The following is a 16,957-nucleotide window of genomic DNA, read 5'->3' as shown; positions in this document are numbered from 1 at the left end:
AGAAGATGGCAAAGCAGCACAAAACCAAGACTTAGGGAGAATAGAATAACTGAGACGCTGCTGTGAATGGTAACGCTTTGCACAGTTCTGACGGAAGCTCACATGAAGTTACCTCATGCCCGTCCAAATGCGTGTCTACTTGTCCTAGTCTGAGTGCGCTTCCCGCTCCTAGTACACATGTGATAGAACGCAGAATTATGAACACAATACAAAATGTTGAAAAATAGTATTTATTAGCACCCAATTTACATAATTATATGGTACAAATGACACTCACTTGCTGCTGTAACATTAAATAAAGCTGCTCTTCGAAACCATTGCTTATTTCTGGAAGTTCATGTGATTTTGCTCAGCACAGAACGCAGGTACAGTATACAGCAACCCCACTTCACCACTGTCATACCAATACAAATACCTGCATGGTTACCTCAATGTGGTCACATTTTAAACAATACACTGACATAAGCAGTTCTATATAATTTTAATTACAAAATATTTACTTGACTTATTCAGGCAAGTCAACGCAGCTTTAATTATAACCTATCCAAGAAGTTTCACAAAATAGGAACTGCAGTGGAAAAAGAGAAAATTCAGGGCTGTGACTGAAGCTCAAAAATATACTTGCGTATTTCAAAATAATCTCCCTCTGAATTTTCTATCTTTGCCATTTTAGATATTTATCCAGGAATTTAAAATATTGAATTTTACTAAGAAATTTAAGTGTTTGAAGAAGCATTTCCATTTAAAGCAAAAGTTTATACTACTTATATTCTAGGTTTACCAAATCTTTGGAGAGTGAATCACTTTTTCACTTGTCCCACGATTAAGAAGCCTTTCTGAAATCATGACATACATGAAATTTATGGATCCTTATTCCCAAGAAAACTATTTCCTTCACAAGTTAGAAAACAGAATTTCTCACTTAACATTCACTTTTGTACGACAGCAGCATTCAAGCAAGGTAATTTGGTGGTACTGAAATTCTGACACAGCCTTGTACCGAGCCATACAGAAACTGACAAGCAGGCTATTACTCAGCAAGTAGGTATTTCTCATTTGGATCTACCACTTTGCAAGACACTTGAAGCCCAACATTGTTTCAAAGTAGTCATTCAAAACAGGCGTGCAAAATCATAACCTCAGCATAATTCTGAAAGGGAGTCTTAATTTCCTTTATCTGTGTGTATCAGTCACAGTAGCCTTTTCATATCAACTATCTGTCATGGAAGTGACCCAAACCAGAAGATGTAATTACTAACATTTAAGTGGCTATCACCTGCGGTATCTTCTCCAAAAGAGAACCGTCCGGTAACTCTAAGTTCAAAAAAATCCAAACTACGGTCCATATGGCAAAGAAATTTGTATGGAAAGTTTTTTTTAAACTGACAGTTTCTTTTAAAAGAAACCAATTGCAGATATTTATAGGAAATACAATGCAGGTAGTTGATATGTTGACAAACGTCAACAGAAAATCTTACAGCAACAATAGTCTTATCATGGATTTTCTTCTACAAGTTTTTTCAGATGCATAATTCAAGGAAAACATAGCACAAGACTGCTTTTCAGCCTGCTTGGGCTATAAAGGTACAAGAAACTAGCTAACATGCTCAGTTTGCGTTTCCAGAAAACGTGCTACCACATATGAAATACTTTTCAAAACCTATGCATGTTTGTAAACGTCTGACTGCAAGGAAACAATTCTAGGAGCCATACACCTGAAAACAAGCTACATCCAAAAAGCACTATCTTGATGACAGGAAGAATAAAAAAATAAATTCTTAATGGAAAAATATTAGTTTGAATTCCATCGTTTATCCCTTATACAATGTTTTTGGCTGCTGCTAGTAAGTAATCCAAAAATAATGAAAATATTTGGTTTGGCAACAAGTTATCCCTTCCCTTTCCGAATAGTACAAATCCAGCTGCATAGATCTTGTCTCAGCATCCCAGTCTAATACTCTGGTGTGAGGACCAAGGGTTCCTTGAAATAGCAAGGAAGTAATTTTGGGAGCCTGCAATTCAAACTGAGGGAATACAAGTAGACTGGGCTCAAGGACCCTGTCAACACGAGGCTTTGAACAGCTTAGCACACACACGTGTGGGCATGGATTAAACAGGGGTGTGATCTCCCAGGATCACAACGTGGCTTGGCAGCATGAGCAGGGCAAAACTAGTTTAACACACAATACCACAACCTAGACTCTATCAGGAGGAGGGTTGGGCTAAAGAGCATATATTAGTATTAAATGCCTTTTTAGTTCAGCCACAGTTTGGATTTTGTTATCCAGCAACAAATCTCTCCTGACAATGAACCAGCTGAGACCTATAAATTGTACTATTCAACTGGATTTACACCTTCTGCAATGGAATTCAGATTCTCGAAAACATCTTAAATGATACAGCACTTAATACATTTTCACAATAGACTACAGAGCAGCAAAATAAAGTCAGCAGGTGGGGTAAGAGATAACTCAGTAGAATTAAGTGAACTGGGAATCAAGAGGTACAAATCAGCCTTCTGGCAGTGGGAAGGGTAGGGCTGAAGCTGAACCCCCACCACCCTTCAGAAAACACTCCAAGAAAAAAAACAATAGTTCTTTCTGAAATAGACTGTGCAATGACAGTCCACTGCAGGGGGCACTTTAAGAGTCCAAGAAAATATAGCCTAAAGGAGGATTACATTGGGAAGATAAACAGGTATCAAAAGGATAGATAACCTGCACAACAGACATGTCATCAGCACAGGCAGAGACATCATTTTAAAGGTCTTACTTCCCTCCATCCTCCCTCCTGGGATTAGTCCCACCAACTGAACAAGAGCGGTTGCCTGAGCAAGGACTATTTCCGCAAAAGTCATCCTAGTCCCGTCCCCCCGTCCCAAGGTGTTTGTTCATTTGCTCTGTTGTACTATCTTTCACAATTTGGGTTATTTCTTGTAAAACATCCCCTATATAACTGGATGGATGAACGCTGTGGTTTTCATCTGTTTCTTTGCTGCTCAGTAACACTGCGGAGGTTTTGACTAGCAGTTTATAGGCTGTTCGTTTCAATAATGATATTCATCTCTAAGCTTAAAAACACTGATGATGAAAGAGTCAAGGCTGTTCACCCACTGCAACCCTCTTCAACTAAATACATTATTAGATTTAGATAAAATCTTCTCAGTTTCTTTCTTATAGAAAAAGGGAGCTTCCTGAAACACCCAAGTAGTTTTTTCAGGGAAATCTCTACTTTCTCTCTGTCACTCAATACAACAGCTACGCTGAGCATCCCTACAATAGCCACCAACAGCAGATGCCCAAGGAAACTCAAATTACCGTGTCAAAGATTGCAACATCTTATACAAACCTATCTACCATATGTAAATGGTTTACCATCATAATCTGGTTTCTTCATTCTTAATAGTGTAGTCCAAAACAATTTCCACTAAACAGCCACAAATTTCAGAATATTCTTAAATGCTATATTATAAGCAGCATCATGTTTTCACAGTTAATTCCATTAATCTTATCAGCTCCTCCATTAAAAAGCTGAAAGACATGCTAAGTGAGTCACAAATTACCTGGAACTGGTTCCATTCACATCTCATTTGTATGATAAAGTACTGAAGGGGTATTTTTCATGGAATGGGATATTTAATGTGAAGTGAGTCATATAGATGACACTGTGTGTAATATAGATTAAATATGTAGAATATGACTGAAGAAAAAAAAAAGAAAAATGAGAGATAAGCTTAAAATTCTACTCTGCTTCCCAAATTTTGTGGCTTTGATTCAGTACTAATGGACATCATGAGACAAAGTCTTAGTCCTGCAATTGTGTTTTTAAACAAATGTTTATCTGGAAGGAAAACAGTAGTCCCACTACAGTGTCTGAAGAACTTATCTTGGCATCACTTGCTCCCCAACATGAAGAGTATGTTAACAGAAGAGTAACTTCTGCTCTTAGAATTTAAGTAATAAGCTATTATAAATCTCCTGCAATCTCCTCACCTAAAGTGACATAGTTTTGAAATTTGAACAAACTCCAGCTTTTACTTTGACACAAGAATGCATAATTTGGAATCTGGACATATACTAGATTTTATACTTCATATAACCTGCAGCCAATGGACAAATTAATAAATCTGAAGAATCACTATGGGAAAGCCTTGCTAAACCTGCTACTCTAAACTTTTAATGGTTCGCTTTGTGATACCATCGGGCTAAACTCCGCACTGCTCCCCAGCCCAGTTCTCCCGAGACGACACCAGTCACACAGAGGGCACGTTGGTTCTGGCCATTTCACCCACTATCCATCCCTTACAGAGTTCAACAAATCACAGAATCACAAATGGTCTCCCTGCTTCCCTCGCTGTTCAGCACACAATCCAAATGACTGCTACCGACAGATCTTCAAAGTAAAAATACAAATAATCTCATTTGCAGACACTCCCATGCTGCAGAGTGTTACACTGCAAACCTCATATGCTTCAGCAAAGAGAACTTTAAGGAGAACCCTGCTATAGCCTCTTGCTGTACAGGCACAGGGACAACCACAATGGCTGCATTTTCTTCCTTAACTCAACCCACATTACTAGGTTTTACTAAGTTTATTGGAGATTTCACACAGGTGTTAAGTAGGCTCCCTAGGACAGTCTGCAAAGACACCGCCAAACCACAGCCTGCAAATACACATCTTGAAAGGCATTAAAAAACCCCGAAACTTGCTTATCTGATGGTTATGCGTGCTTTTTAATTTTTTGCTTCCTTTGGGATGCTGCCAATGTGGCAACAACACTGCTCAAATGACACGTCAGTTTACAGAAATTGCTGCTCCCCAAAATTACACTGTTCAAACATGAACAAGGAGGTGTGGAAAGGGAATACATCTGTGATCAAACAGGTGTACTGAAAAAGGTGGTATAATTAAGTCCTTTATCTCTTACACATTTATTCAAAAGGACAAGTTTCTAGTTACTTTAAATTCACAACTGCGGTATCGTGCTGTATGACCTAATCTCAAAGCTGTACAGTGAACATCACACACTCAAAGACATTACAATTGTGACTGCTTTAATGTAACATTATTTGAAATCACATGGCCTAAAAAATAACCTACAGTATGTGGCATATAGTTGTACAGGTGTCTTGCTAAAGAACTTATTTTATCAAAATAAAGATGAATGAGATCCTAAAATATTCATCGGGTGGTTTTCTTATAAGCAATAAAATCTTTCACTTTGTATGTCAAAAGATTTTTCTCTCTGAGGAACAAAAAGAAATGCAGATGCTAGGATTTTGTAAGAGTGAAGAAAATATTTTCCACACTATAATTATATCTAGAACTTCCAGGCGTCTTCAAATCATTCCATGCAAGCGTTTTGGTAACTGAATCAAATATGTGAAAGGAAACAGCACAGTGAAGTAAATTAGAAATAAAAATGACAGTATCTAAAACTAGTGGACCAATTTTCAACATATGGAAGGACTGAAAATTCTCCCATTAAATTAGTTAGTAAAACCAAAATCAGTAGCACAGGCTAATATACACAAAAGATTACATGAGTTAACCATTAAAAAAAATGTACCATGTAAATTACATATGGGAAAAACAGTAATGGTAAAATGCCATATACTGACGCTGCAGAAAAATGCTTTTTTGCAAGAATAAGCCTTAGGTCCAGTTTTGTTTACATCTTCAATAGATGTATGTATCACATTCATGAAAATTACCAATTCCATTGAACCAAGAAGAACTGCACGTAAAAGGAAAAAAAATAAAAATAATTTAGTGCCCTCAGAGATCAGAAGTTCAAAGCTTATAAAACCCAGGACAATCATGAAACAGGAATTAAGTATCTAGCTGCAGAAGAATAACAACATTCTGAAAGCAAAGAAGAGACTTGAGAAGCAGCAATGCTCAAAGTTATTTAAAGCAGTTGTCAGAAATAAAGAAATATGATTTGGGTTTGTGAGACACTAGCCAGCCACAAAAAACATCATACTACAGAGGGAAAAAAACCAACCAAAGGAAACCCACACTTAACAGATGACCTTCAGACTAAGTCCAACAAATCACGCGTGTGGAATGGTGGTGTGGGCACCAAGATATAGAGAGCTGAGTTAAAAAGCTGAAAACAAGAAAAAGTTGTGTAAAAAAAACCTGACTAAAAATAGCTTGAAAAAAGTGGAAAAGAACAGAAATATACAGCTAGAACCAGTGTGTGCATGCAGGTTCCAAATTACAAAGACGATGAGGAATATGTAATGGCACAAAACATGGCTTGGAATACTGGCATGAAGTTACAAAAAGGAACTACTGAACACCATGTAAATCCTCCTGTCAGTGAGATGCAATCATTGAAATAATCTTCAAAAGGAAGCCTAATTGTTTAGAACATATATGAAACCTCACTGGCCAAGAAAATATTAAAATGTACAAGTCTACAACCCTGCTTTAGAAAGCAGATGGACTAGATAACCTAAATAAGTTTTTTCATCCCTAACTCCTAGGATGATGTTCAGAAGATCTGACAGGCTCATGCACAATACCCTGCAGTCCTACAAGTATGTGAGCAAGTACAGTAAAAAGACATTGACATCAATTATGAAGACCAGCACAAAAATATATATACTCCACAACCTCTTTGTAAGGCTACATTTGTTTTGTTTGTTTGTGGTTTTTTTTTTTTTAAAAGGCACCTCATCCTCTAGCTATTGCCAGCTTTTTAAAAAATCACTCTTCAATTTGAGCAAGAGCTCAATAGTGAGAAGGAAACATCTTTCAATTCACATTTGAACAGCCACTTCTTACATTCCAATTGTAATCAGAATGACAGTCTTTAAAAACAAGCATGCCAGCCTATGAGTTTTATGTACATCAATTTAAACAACTGTAACTACATATTGTATTGTGTAAGCAAAAGCACAACATTCATTTCATACTCACACCGTTATCCTTTGTATAGACAAACTCAAGAGACCTCTTAATACTAAAACATTAAAATTCACCCATGGAGTCTTCCCTTACTAGACATATTTAATACATGTTTACAGTATATATACACATATATAATATACATAAGTTTTTGAATTTTTCAAATAAATCTTTGTCATTTCCTCTTCAAAAAGAAATAAAATAATGACACAAAACATGAGTCAAGTACACAGAACTCTTACAAAGTTGAATGCTCAGTTTTGCAGCCAAGTTTCCCCCTTTCCATCATAACCAAAACACTTTATAAAAACTAAATAATCTGAATTACTATTGTAGTCATCTGTTCCCTGGTAAAAGTTCTAATCTTATCTATGGAAATATATTGCATATCAATATAATGAAGTGACATATTTGAATATTCTGAGCAATAAAAGGTATTCCAGGATATTTTAGCAGTAAATATGATGTGTTGCAGGCTCAAACAGCACAGCTCAACCTTTTATTCTGAATAATATAGTTGATTTACACTCTGAGCTCAGCTTCAGCTGTGGTCCCATCCCCAAACACCACTCTAAAAACAACACAGTCAATCCCTATGTTGAGATCTTTCAATGATTCCTTCTTAGAAAGTGTCAGTTTAAAGGTAAAGATTTATCAGTTTCCAGTCTTAACCTCAGGCTGGTATGCCAAAGAGTTGCATCAGGTTCTTTCCTACTCACATCAGCACCAGAAATCATCTCCAGCAGTAATTCTGCTTTCTACTTCCATTAGAGGAAAACACCAACTTCAGCCTTACGAGGAGCAATAACTCTGATCACGCATAATAGAAAAGAATCCACTCACCTTCCCTTAAGAAGGGATAAAAAGACTAAAAGATTGGACTAAAAGTTATTTGCCCTTCAAATCAACAGAGAAGCTCTGAACAGATACACAAAGCACATCTACTGAGCAATTACAAGAAGCACTCATTCTTCAGGTAACCTAATCAGTGGTACAATACGCCCAGTGAAGCGGAGAAGTTAAGTTGTTCCACAAATGGTGAAGTTGGGAAATACCTCTAGAAGTAGCAGAATCTCTGAAACTGATGGAACTTTGTATAGTTCCCACCTACTGCACTAGTAGGACCCATACAAAGCATCAGGTATAGGTTTAATCTTCAAAAGCAGCATTTCACTGTTATCCTTAATGCCCAGAATGATACCCTTTCGGCAGGATCAGAAAGAAGAGATGAATATTTGATAGTTAAAGTGTAGGACAGCTTCTTTGGAAAGCTTTGTGATAATTTTTTGTGCCAGATCTCCAAGAATAAACACCATTATAAATCTGAATAAGTTAAATCTGCTACTGCAGTATATACAGATAGCTTCAGTCTATTGTTAATTGGGATTAGACTAAAGGCTCAGCTTGTAGCCACATGCTAATACAGTCTTTAAAAAATTATATAAATTTATTTTTCAAACTAAATATTTATTGTAACACAGAAGATGTAACAAAAAACTTTACTGCATTGTAATTTATGTTAGTAATTTGCTTTCCTGTAACTACTTTTATCTTAGGCTAGCAGCCAGGTGGCTGACATTAACTATCTGCTACTGCTCTCTGAACAAGATCTACTTTATTAAGACCAAAGGGATGACAAAGTGCCTCCCACATGACACAGTAATGAGCAGGTGAACTGACACTTTTTCCAGGTGATTTAATTTTAAGTACATTAAGATTCCTCAATAAGAAGCATCCTAGGAAGTTTCCCTCTTTTCCTACTCCCTGATGCAATTAGACCCCTTCTTTCCAGTACTCTACTTTATTAATAGAGAATACATAGACCTAGTTTCACCCAAGGCCTGCCTGGACGAAAATTGACACCCTCTAAAATAAAAGCTTTTCTTTTGTTTTGTAACTATTTGAAACTGAGAGTTTCCAAGCTCTCAGCACCAGCTGAGGTCACAGAAACTAGAACAAACGTCAATTTAGAAAACAGCGCCCTGCAAAACTAAACACTTGCAAACATTCTCTGAATTATAGGGCAGGATGACTCATGCCCTCCTCTTCTCTTTTGTGCAGCTGGTTAAATATATACAAAGCTAGAGTTGAAAGGGAAGCACTCTGTCATACAAAGACTTTAGCCAGAGCATCTGCTCCTGCACTGGCTATGTAACATTTGGAGGGGTGGAATGCCACGTCATGAATGGACTCATCAAATTTTTTGCGATGAGCAGTAAATTCTTGGATGCAGGTCTTGCTTTCAAGATTCCACAAGCGAATAGAACAGTCATGACCTAAAGAAAGGGGAAACAGGTTTGGTTTTTTGGGTTGGGTTTTTTTTGGTTGTTTTTTTTTTTTTTTTTTTTAAATAATTCTCATATCTGCCACCATTATGAGAAAAAGAAAATGAAAACTGAATGTACTTACTGCCAGACATCAAATACAAGCCATTAGGATCAACAGCTAAACTTGTAACTGCATCTAGGTGAGCTACCATGGAGTGGATCAGTTTTCCTTTGAAAGAAAAGATTTAGGTTATTTTCTGCAATTCACTTCATTATCTGTATTCACTGCTTAAACCCTACCACGGCTCATATTATAAATACAGGATCTTGTCCTATGAATGAATCCTTAAAATTATGCAAGAAGTCATTCTTTCAATGTTTACAGTCTCAGGAGAGGCACAGTACCAATATCACCAACATTGTTAGACCTTTGTTTCATGTGTGCAAAACCACCATGAAGCTGCAAGCACTTTACATTTTAAATATCTGCCCCTTATGTGAATTAAGGAAGTTCAGGAGTAAGATCTGGACTGGGAAGGAGGAGAGGGGCTGAGTATACCAATAAGCAATGAATATAAACTACATAAGAATATGGGATAATTTTAGTCAATTCAGAGAATTAATGTTCTATTGCAGCTTATTTTAATTACAGTAATGATTTAATGTTAAAAATAAGAAATCATAGGTCAAAGGTAGGATTTTGTTGCAGATGATAATAAAACAAACGAGCGCCTGTTTCCTTTACTATTTATACAGAACTAAATCATCAAATAAATCAGCTATTTTCAGCTTTTTCCTCAGTTTCCATTGGGTCCTTTCACCTCTTCCTACTTCACATACATCTGGGGAGTAGCAAACTTAAAATCAACAAGAATATTGAAAGATCTCAATTTAACTTTTCAGACAGTGTGACCTGAAAGCAGAGTAGTCACAAACTGAAGATTATCAAGATTCACAGTAACAATACCAGATTAATAGTACCAGTCCTATCAAAAAGTCCTTTAAAACCTAAGGGATTTATAATTACACATCTCAGTTGGACTCTCACTAAAAATTAGAAAAAGTATTATAAGCTGTCCAGCTGTTTCTGCAGAAGTGAGATTTGGAGAAATACAGAGGATCAAACTGAGAACAATGCCTACAACAGAACTTCCACCTCCAAGCCATCAGGCAGAGGTCTTGGAAGCACTAAAGTAATGCCAGAGTTTCCTGCCCTCAGATCAAAATAACACAGACGACACAACAGAAGAAACATGAACATAAGCACATGAACATTTTAAAAAAGCTTCCTTTAATGTTAAATATTGATAACCCCCATACATAAGGCATTTTAAAAGAATGGACAGAGAATGATGCAGGCTCCTTATCAGTGTGCCAATGAAGTTTTAACTGGGCTAGCAATCTTTGGCCTCTACTGGTGATGAGAGATTTCAGTTTCAGAGGATATGCAATTCTTAACATCCCTCAGCATTTATGTGAATAAATCAAAATGAAATTCTCTTTACGTTTTATGTTATACAACTGCTGTGACTAGTACCTGCTGAAAAGATGCATACCTGTATTGTTGTCATAGAATTTGATGTGTCTGTCTTCATGAGCAGTGATACTAATTGGAAGAGTTGGATGGCTGATGACTCTGTTTATCTGACAGGAGGAACTAACTGCTAAGAAAAAACCCACACATATCAGTACATGTAAATTGTTAAGCTTTATGGAAGATTGATTATATATTTATAAGTAACAATCTTAACTGCAAAATAATTCTTAGCTTAATAAAATGGAAAGTCTCAGCTAGCACCTTATGTAACGCGGCTTACTCTAAAATACTTTCCAAATTACACACACACAGAGGCATACATAAACCATATGTATGAGTGTAAATACAAACAAATAAGGACCAACTTTTGGCCGTGGTTTTAGATGGGCCCATCAGACAAGAACATGAGGCCAAAAACTGAGTGAAAATACTTCTGCGCTTCCCCACCTCCACATTCCTCCTCTGGTCAAGCCAAACTTTCTTCATAACATACAGTCAGTACAAGAAAATTAACATTGCAGGCAGTATGTTTCCAAGCAACGAGGATCCTGTGCCCTCAACCTCACAGAGCAAAACCCACCTATTATTATTTGATATAGATAGATTAAAATTCTTACTGAAGAAAAGGATGCTAGACTATTCACAGAAGAGCTATTTTCCTAGCCTTCAAGAACCTTGAAATACCATGCATATTTGTACACACACGCAAAAAAAAAAAAAATATCGTTTTTTGATTAGAAATCTAGGCATAGCTGTGATGCACAGACTAATGCATGAGTGGTTTTAAAAGGCATAGACTACCACAAAAAGCCACTCCACAGAACATCAAAATACAGTTATCTTCTTTCATGTGGGAGTCGACTGTTTTTACTTAAACTGCTGCCAAAGAACACTCATATCATCTAATAAAAATCCTTACTAAAATAAACAAAATAGAATACTACTGTGTCAGCATCCTGATACCTGATCCTGATACCTGCTGTGTCAGCATCCACAGGACACTTCAAATTTATGAAAAGAGTAAATTACGAAAAAACACATCCATATTAATAAATGCTCCTAAAAGTACTAAATGCACACGAGACTGCATCGCAGCCAGCTACCCTCACAGTTTTAATATGCCAAGCAGAGTGAGGCTTATACTGAACAGCAGCATTCCTACACGGTGGTGGTAAGGTGACTTATTTTCCTTTTACCTAGTTCTTGTAGAAATAATTATTTTGTTTTTAAATATATGTAAGCTTTATAGTACTGTTACATAACTAAAGATATTGAACTGAATTACTGTAAGAAGGTGGAAGTGAAAAAAATAGAAGGAAAAAAAAAAAAGGAAGGTAACATCCAGTGAAGAGATAACTGATTTAGAACTGTGTTTTTCAGACAGGAACAAATATGTGGGTTAAAAAAAGAAATCCTGCACAGCAAAGATTAATACAAAGAAGGGAGATGGCACTTTCCATCCCTCTTACAAAATGACAGTCATTCAACCATTTTAAAGCAGACAAGCAAAGCCAACAAGAAGGGCTTACTGACTTTTAAAAATATAGTTAGACAGTAGAATTCATTGACATGAAACTTTTAGGGGGAAAAAAATTATCAACATTTTAAAAAAAAAGACTAAACGTTTATATTGTTATCATGTTACCATTTTGGCCTGAATATGAAGCCTCATGCTTCAGCTCATTCTGGTCTCTTTTCTAATGCTGGGGTACAATAATTTACTGATAGCAGGCTCCTTACAGTTTCCTCTAAAGCTTCTGATACTGGCTACCACCATGATCCAAGGCATTATAAAGGACCTTATGAATATTATTCCACTGGAGCTTTGCTTTTCTCCTACAGTGAAAACTTCAACTAAAGCCCAACTGTAAATGAGCCAAAAGTGTATATAAAACTTAGAAGAGGGATACATCTCTGAGAAAAAATAAAAAAGAATCTACACACACACTCCCCAATTTTTAATAAATTCAACTTTAGATTTGCCTGATATTACCTCTATCTTGCAATTTTGGTCTGAAGAGAGAATGGAAGTCTTGAAGCTGCAAAGATCACTGGGCTCTATTAAAGAAACCTGTGCTTTTCCTCATGCCACTGTTCCCTGAAGAGGAATTCAGATAGTGTGGGCTTGTTTCTTCTACCTTCTTTCAAAAGTATGCGCACTCTTCTGCTACTGAAATACCCACGAGGTCTGCTGTGGTAGTGATAACTTTCTGTTACACTCAAATGACAGCTCGTAACATAATTCATGCTATAATTTATCACGACACTGCCTAATTGTTCTAAACACTGAAATGACTATCAACAGTGTCAATCTTAAACAAGCAATTTCTTTGGTTTTGGTTGGGGTTTTTTTTGATACATACTAGTATCTACACTTGACTCCAGGGTAAGAATTCGTTGCCGTGTTTCCATGTTAAAAATGCTAGTGTGTCCACTGTTAAATGATGCTACCATGAGGCTTGGGTCACTGCTCACAAGATCTACTGATGAAGGGATTCCCATTTCTAGAAAACAATGTAGAGAGCATTTTCATAAGATTTAGTTGCTGTAAAGAAAACAATAAAAACCAACCAAAAATCCCAACCAGTAAGTACTTTAGTACCAAAATTATGAAATGTTATATTTTAAAATCTACACTATAACAATCTAAAAAGATTGCCCTGCATGATCACTATTTTAATCCTATTTTTCCCCAATATGCATATCAAGAACATTATTTACGAAGATGCTGTATGCAGAAAAGCAGCTGGACAGAAATCTACGCTGAAATTAAGAAAGTAAGAACTTCCTGCCCCCATTCCCTTCCTTTAAATGTAAGAGCAATTCTCAGTCAAACCTCCATGGCATCAAGTAAAAGGACATGAAATTGAAGTGGCAAAATCATTTACATGACAGATGATTAACGTTATTAATGTGGGCAAATTCAGAGCTTAAAAGACCCCTAAAGCTTTCCTGGCGCAAATTTTATATGCTGACACTATCGGCATGGAAAGTTACATAAATACATTATACACTCGTATTACAAAGCTTCTTCATCCTGCTTATTACAGTATACATCTAATCTCTTTACACTGTAGCAATCTGAACACTGGAGGACAGCAGGTCAAATCAGCAGAGCTTGGGTACAGGAAATATCCCTTAGTATTTTTCTCCTCAAATGCCCTGTTCACCACCCGTTATGTGGAAGAACAACAGTTGCCAGGAGGATGAGGAAGAGGTAGAGGATGAGACACAATGTTAAGCAACCTAATGTCCATGGATCCAAATAATGCAAATCACCTCTCTCTAAACCTAAGATTCATGGGAGAAACATCTTTCTTGGACACATGACCTCAGGAATGTTGCTCAGGAATGGTGGTACTTACCTACCGTACCCAGCAATGTGCACTTGCAGCCCACAAAGTCAACCACATCCTGGGCTGCATCAAAAGAATCGTGGCCAGCAGGTCAAGGGAGGTGATTCTGCCCCTCTACTCCACTCTGGTAAGACCCCACCTGGAGTACTGTGTCCAGCTCTGAGACCCCAACATAAGAAGGGCATGGACTTGATGGAGCGAGTCCAGAGTAGGACCACAAAGGTGATCAGAGGGCTGGAGACCTCTCTTATGAAGACAGGCTGAGAGAGTTGGGGTTGTTCAGCCTGGAGAAGAGAAGGCTCCAGGGAGACTTTTAGCAGCCTTTCAGTACCTGAAGGGCGCCTACAAGAAAGCTGGAGAGGGGCTTTTTACAAGGGCATGTAGTGATAGGAGAAGGGGTGATGGCTTTAAACTGAAAGAGGGTAGTTTTAGATTAGCTATAAGGAAGAAATTCTTCACTGTGAGGGTGGTGAGGCACTGGAGCAGGTTGCCGGGGCAGTTGTGGCTGCCTCATCCCTGGAACTGTTCAAGGCCAGGCTGGATGGGGCTTTGAGCAACCTGGTCCAGTGGAAAGTGTTCCTTGCCATGGCATGGGGGTTGGAACCAGATGATCTTTAAGGTCCCTTCCAATGCAAACCATTCTATGATTATGCTGAAGTTTATTTTGCCTCAAAGTTGTTCTGAAGAGCCAAGGAACTGTCTCAGCTCGTGGGTTGCCTTTAGGACCATCAGGTCTAAGATAGTTTGGCCATGTCAACAGGCTCATTCTAGCTTACTCAAACAGCATCTTCAAGAAATTAGGCTCTAAACAATAGGATTTTGATTTGTGCATGACATTTCAGTCACTAAATCCAAAGGACTAAATTTTTTCAACTAGCAGCGTTTAGGATGACTACGTTATTGCTCTTCAGCTAATGTGCAAACTCAGAAATTCAACTGAAATCTCTTTTAGAGACACAAGGAACATAATCTGAGAAGGTACGATGATACTGGCCTGAGCTGAAGCACTGGTTACTCCAAACCTCTGCTGGGGGAAGAAACAGCTTTTTATTCTGGACAAACAAAAAGCAAGAGCCTAATGGAAACTCAGCTTGAATCTGAACTATGGAGTTGATACATTATACTCCAAGGTTCTAGTAACATCAGCACATCATCTGCAGCAGTCAGCTTTCAGGTATCTATGTAGGTATCTATTCAGCTGGCAAAGAAAAAGGGACCCAGAATTTACTCTTCCCCAAAACATTCATAAAGATATAAAATCCAGCAAAACAAACAAGAAGGATTTCTATTCAGTAGCCAAAATTATGACAGTCTGAATAGTGATGATCATGAACTTTAAAGTAGAGCAATTTTCGGTACCTTGATTATCATTAAAGATATTGAGAGCTGGAGCAACTTCTGTAGCTTTCCATAGACGTATAGTGCCGTCTGCTGAACAGGACAGCAAACGCTGGTGTGCTCCACTGTAAACCAGATCCCACACTGCATCTGTATGGCCTACAAAAGCACCTCTTAGAACAGAAGGATCTGTGAACAAAACACAACAAACCATGTTTCAGAACAAAATCTGAATTAAATCAATAGTGCTATCTTGGGTTTGTGTTTATGGACCAACCTTAAGAAACTAGTCCATAAAAAAAACAACCAAGACCAATCAGGTCATATCCATACAGAAGTCTCAATTATTCTTGTATAAAGATGCTTCAATTTGGCATTCACTTATGCAGTTTACAGCTAATGGAACAAAACAAAGTTTCAGCAGAAAGGATAGTATCGAAGTCAGCAAAACACACTTCGATTTTAAAATTCACTCTCAAACAGCTGTTAATGACACATCAGTCCCTTTTTTTCCAAAAGTCAGCTTTGATGCCAACTGCATCTAAAGCTATGAGAAGTGAAGAATGTTTTAAAATACAGACACAAGGCTGACATCCATTTAGATCTGGTAAATCTTACCAAACCGGGTCTTTTTAGCTGTTTGCAGACAACATTAACAGCTTTCATCTCAGACTGTACAACCTCTCTTTATCTCAACTGCAGAGATTTGTTGAAGAAAAGAACATTAAAATACACATTTGCTGTACTTGCGAGGTATCAGGTTTAGTCCTGTACTTTTTTAGCCTAGCTGTTTCTCCAAATCGTGATGAGATCAAGGCCTTTTTTAGGAAAATGACAAATGTTATCTTCTCATCAATCAGCATCAGTATTAAAAATTTACTTGAAGTAATTGAAGCCAACATTCAATTTTCTCTTAACTTTTCAAAGAAGCATACCTACAAATTATACTATTTTAGCCACGTAACATTAATGTCACTAAACGTGCGTGTGTGTGAGAGCACTGGTGTGTGTGACAACAACGTACCATAAGAGTCATAGGGGTCGATGTTCGGGTTGGTTGTATTCCAGCCATGGATGAGGCCATCTGTTCCCCCGCTGTAACACTGTTCACCATTACTGCTCATCACCACACAGAGCACTGGTCCACTGGAAGAAGCACACACATACACACACACACACCCCCAAAGAAACATTGACTATTAATCCATTATGTGAAAACCAGTGACAACGAAATCTTCTAATTTCCCTGTTAGACACAATTCACTTGCTGCACGGACTGCAACAAGAACTCTGCATAGTCAGATCATATGCTACAACACTTCCCACAAAAAAATCCTCCACAACATTTGCTAACATAACTGAAATCAGGACAATTTAATCATAATGCAAATGAAATACAAAACCTGTCACACTTTTAAATGATAGGCTTTGTTATTTTGCATTAACAGCTTTTTTCCCTTTTTTAAAGATCTAGGGCTTTTTCATGAAACCAATTCAGTAGATTTTAATTCACTGCAAATAGCTTCATTCTACAGATGCAC

General features: G+C 37.4%; 1 protein-coding gene across 1 annotated transcript in view; it reads right to left on the bottom strand.

The window, feature by feature from the left end:
• Positions 1 to 216: 216 nt before the first annotated feature.
• The window catches only part of STRN (striatin), a 73,665-nt gene continuing 56,924 nt past the window's right edge, over positions 217 to 16,957 (bottom strand). Inside the window, 6 exon segments of the mRNA XM_075089283.1 lie at positions 217 to 9,194; positions 9,328 to 9,414; positions 10,742 to 10,849; positions 13,086 to 13,226; positions 15,438 to 15,605; positions 16,441 to 16,562. Coding sequence (XP_074945384.1) covers positions 9,025 to 9,194; positions 9,328 to 9,414; positions 10,742 to 10,849; positions 13,086 to 13,226; positions 15,438 to 15,605; positions 16,441 to 16,562 — 796 coding nt within the window. The 3' untranslated portion in view covers positions 217 to 9,024.

The sequence above is a fragment of the Phalacrocorax aristotelis genome, chromosome 3, assembly GCF_949628215.1.
Source record: "Phalacrocorax aristotelis chromosome 3, bGulAri2.1, whole genome shotgun sequence".
Taxonomy (NCBI): Eukaryota; Metazoa; Chordata; class Aves; order Suliformes; family Phalacrocoracidae; genus Phalacrocorax; species Phalacrocorax aristotelis.
The sequence above is the reverse complement of the archived record's forward strand: the minus strand, read 5'-3'. Positions and strand labels throughout refer to the sequence as shown.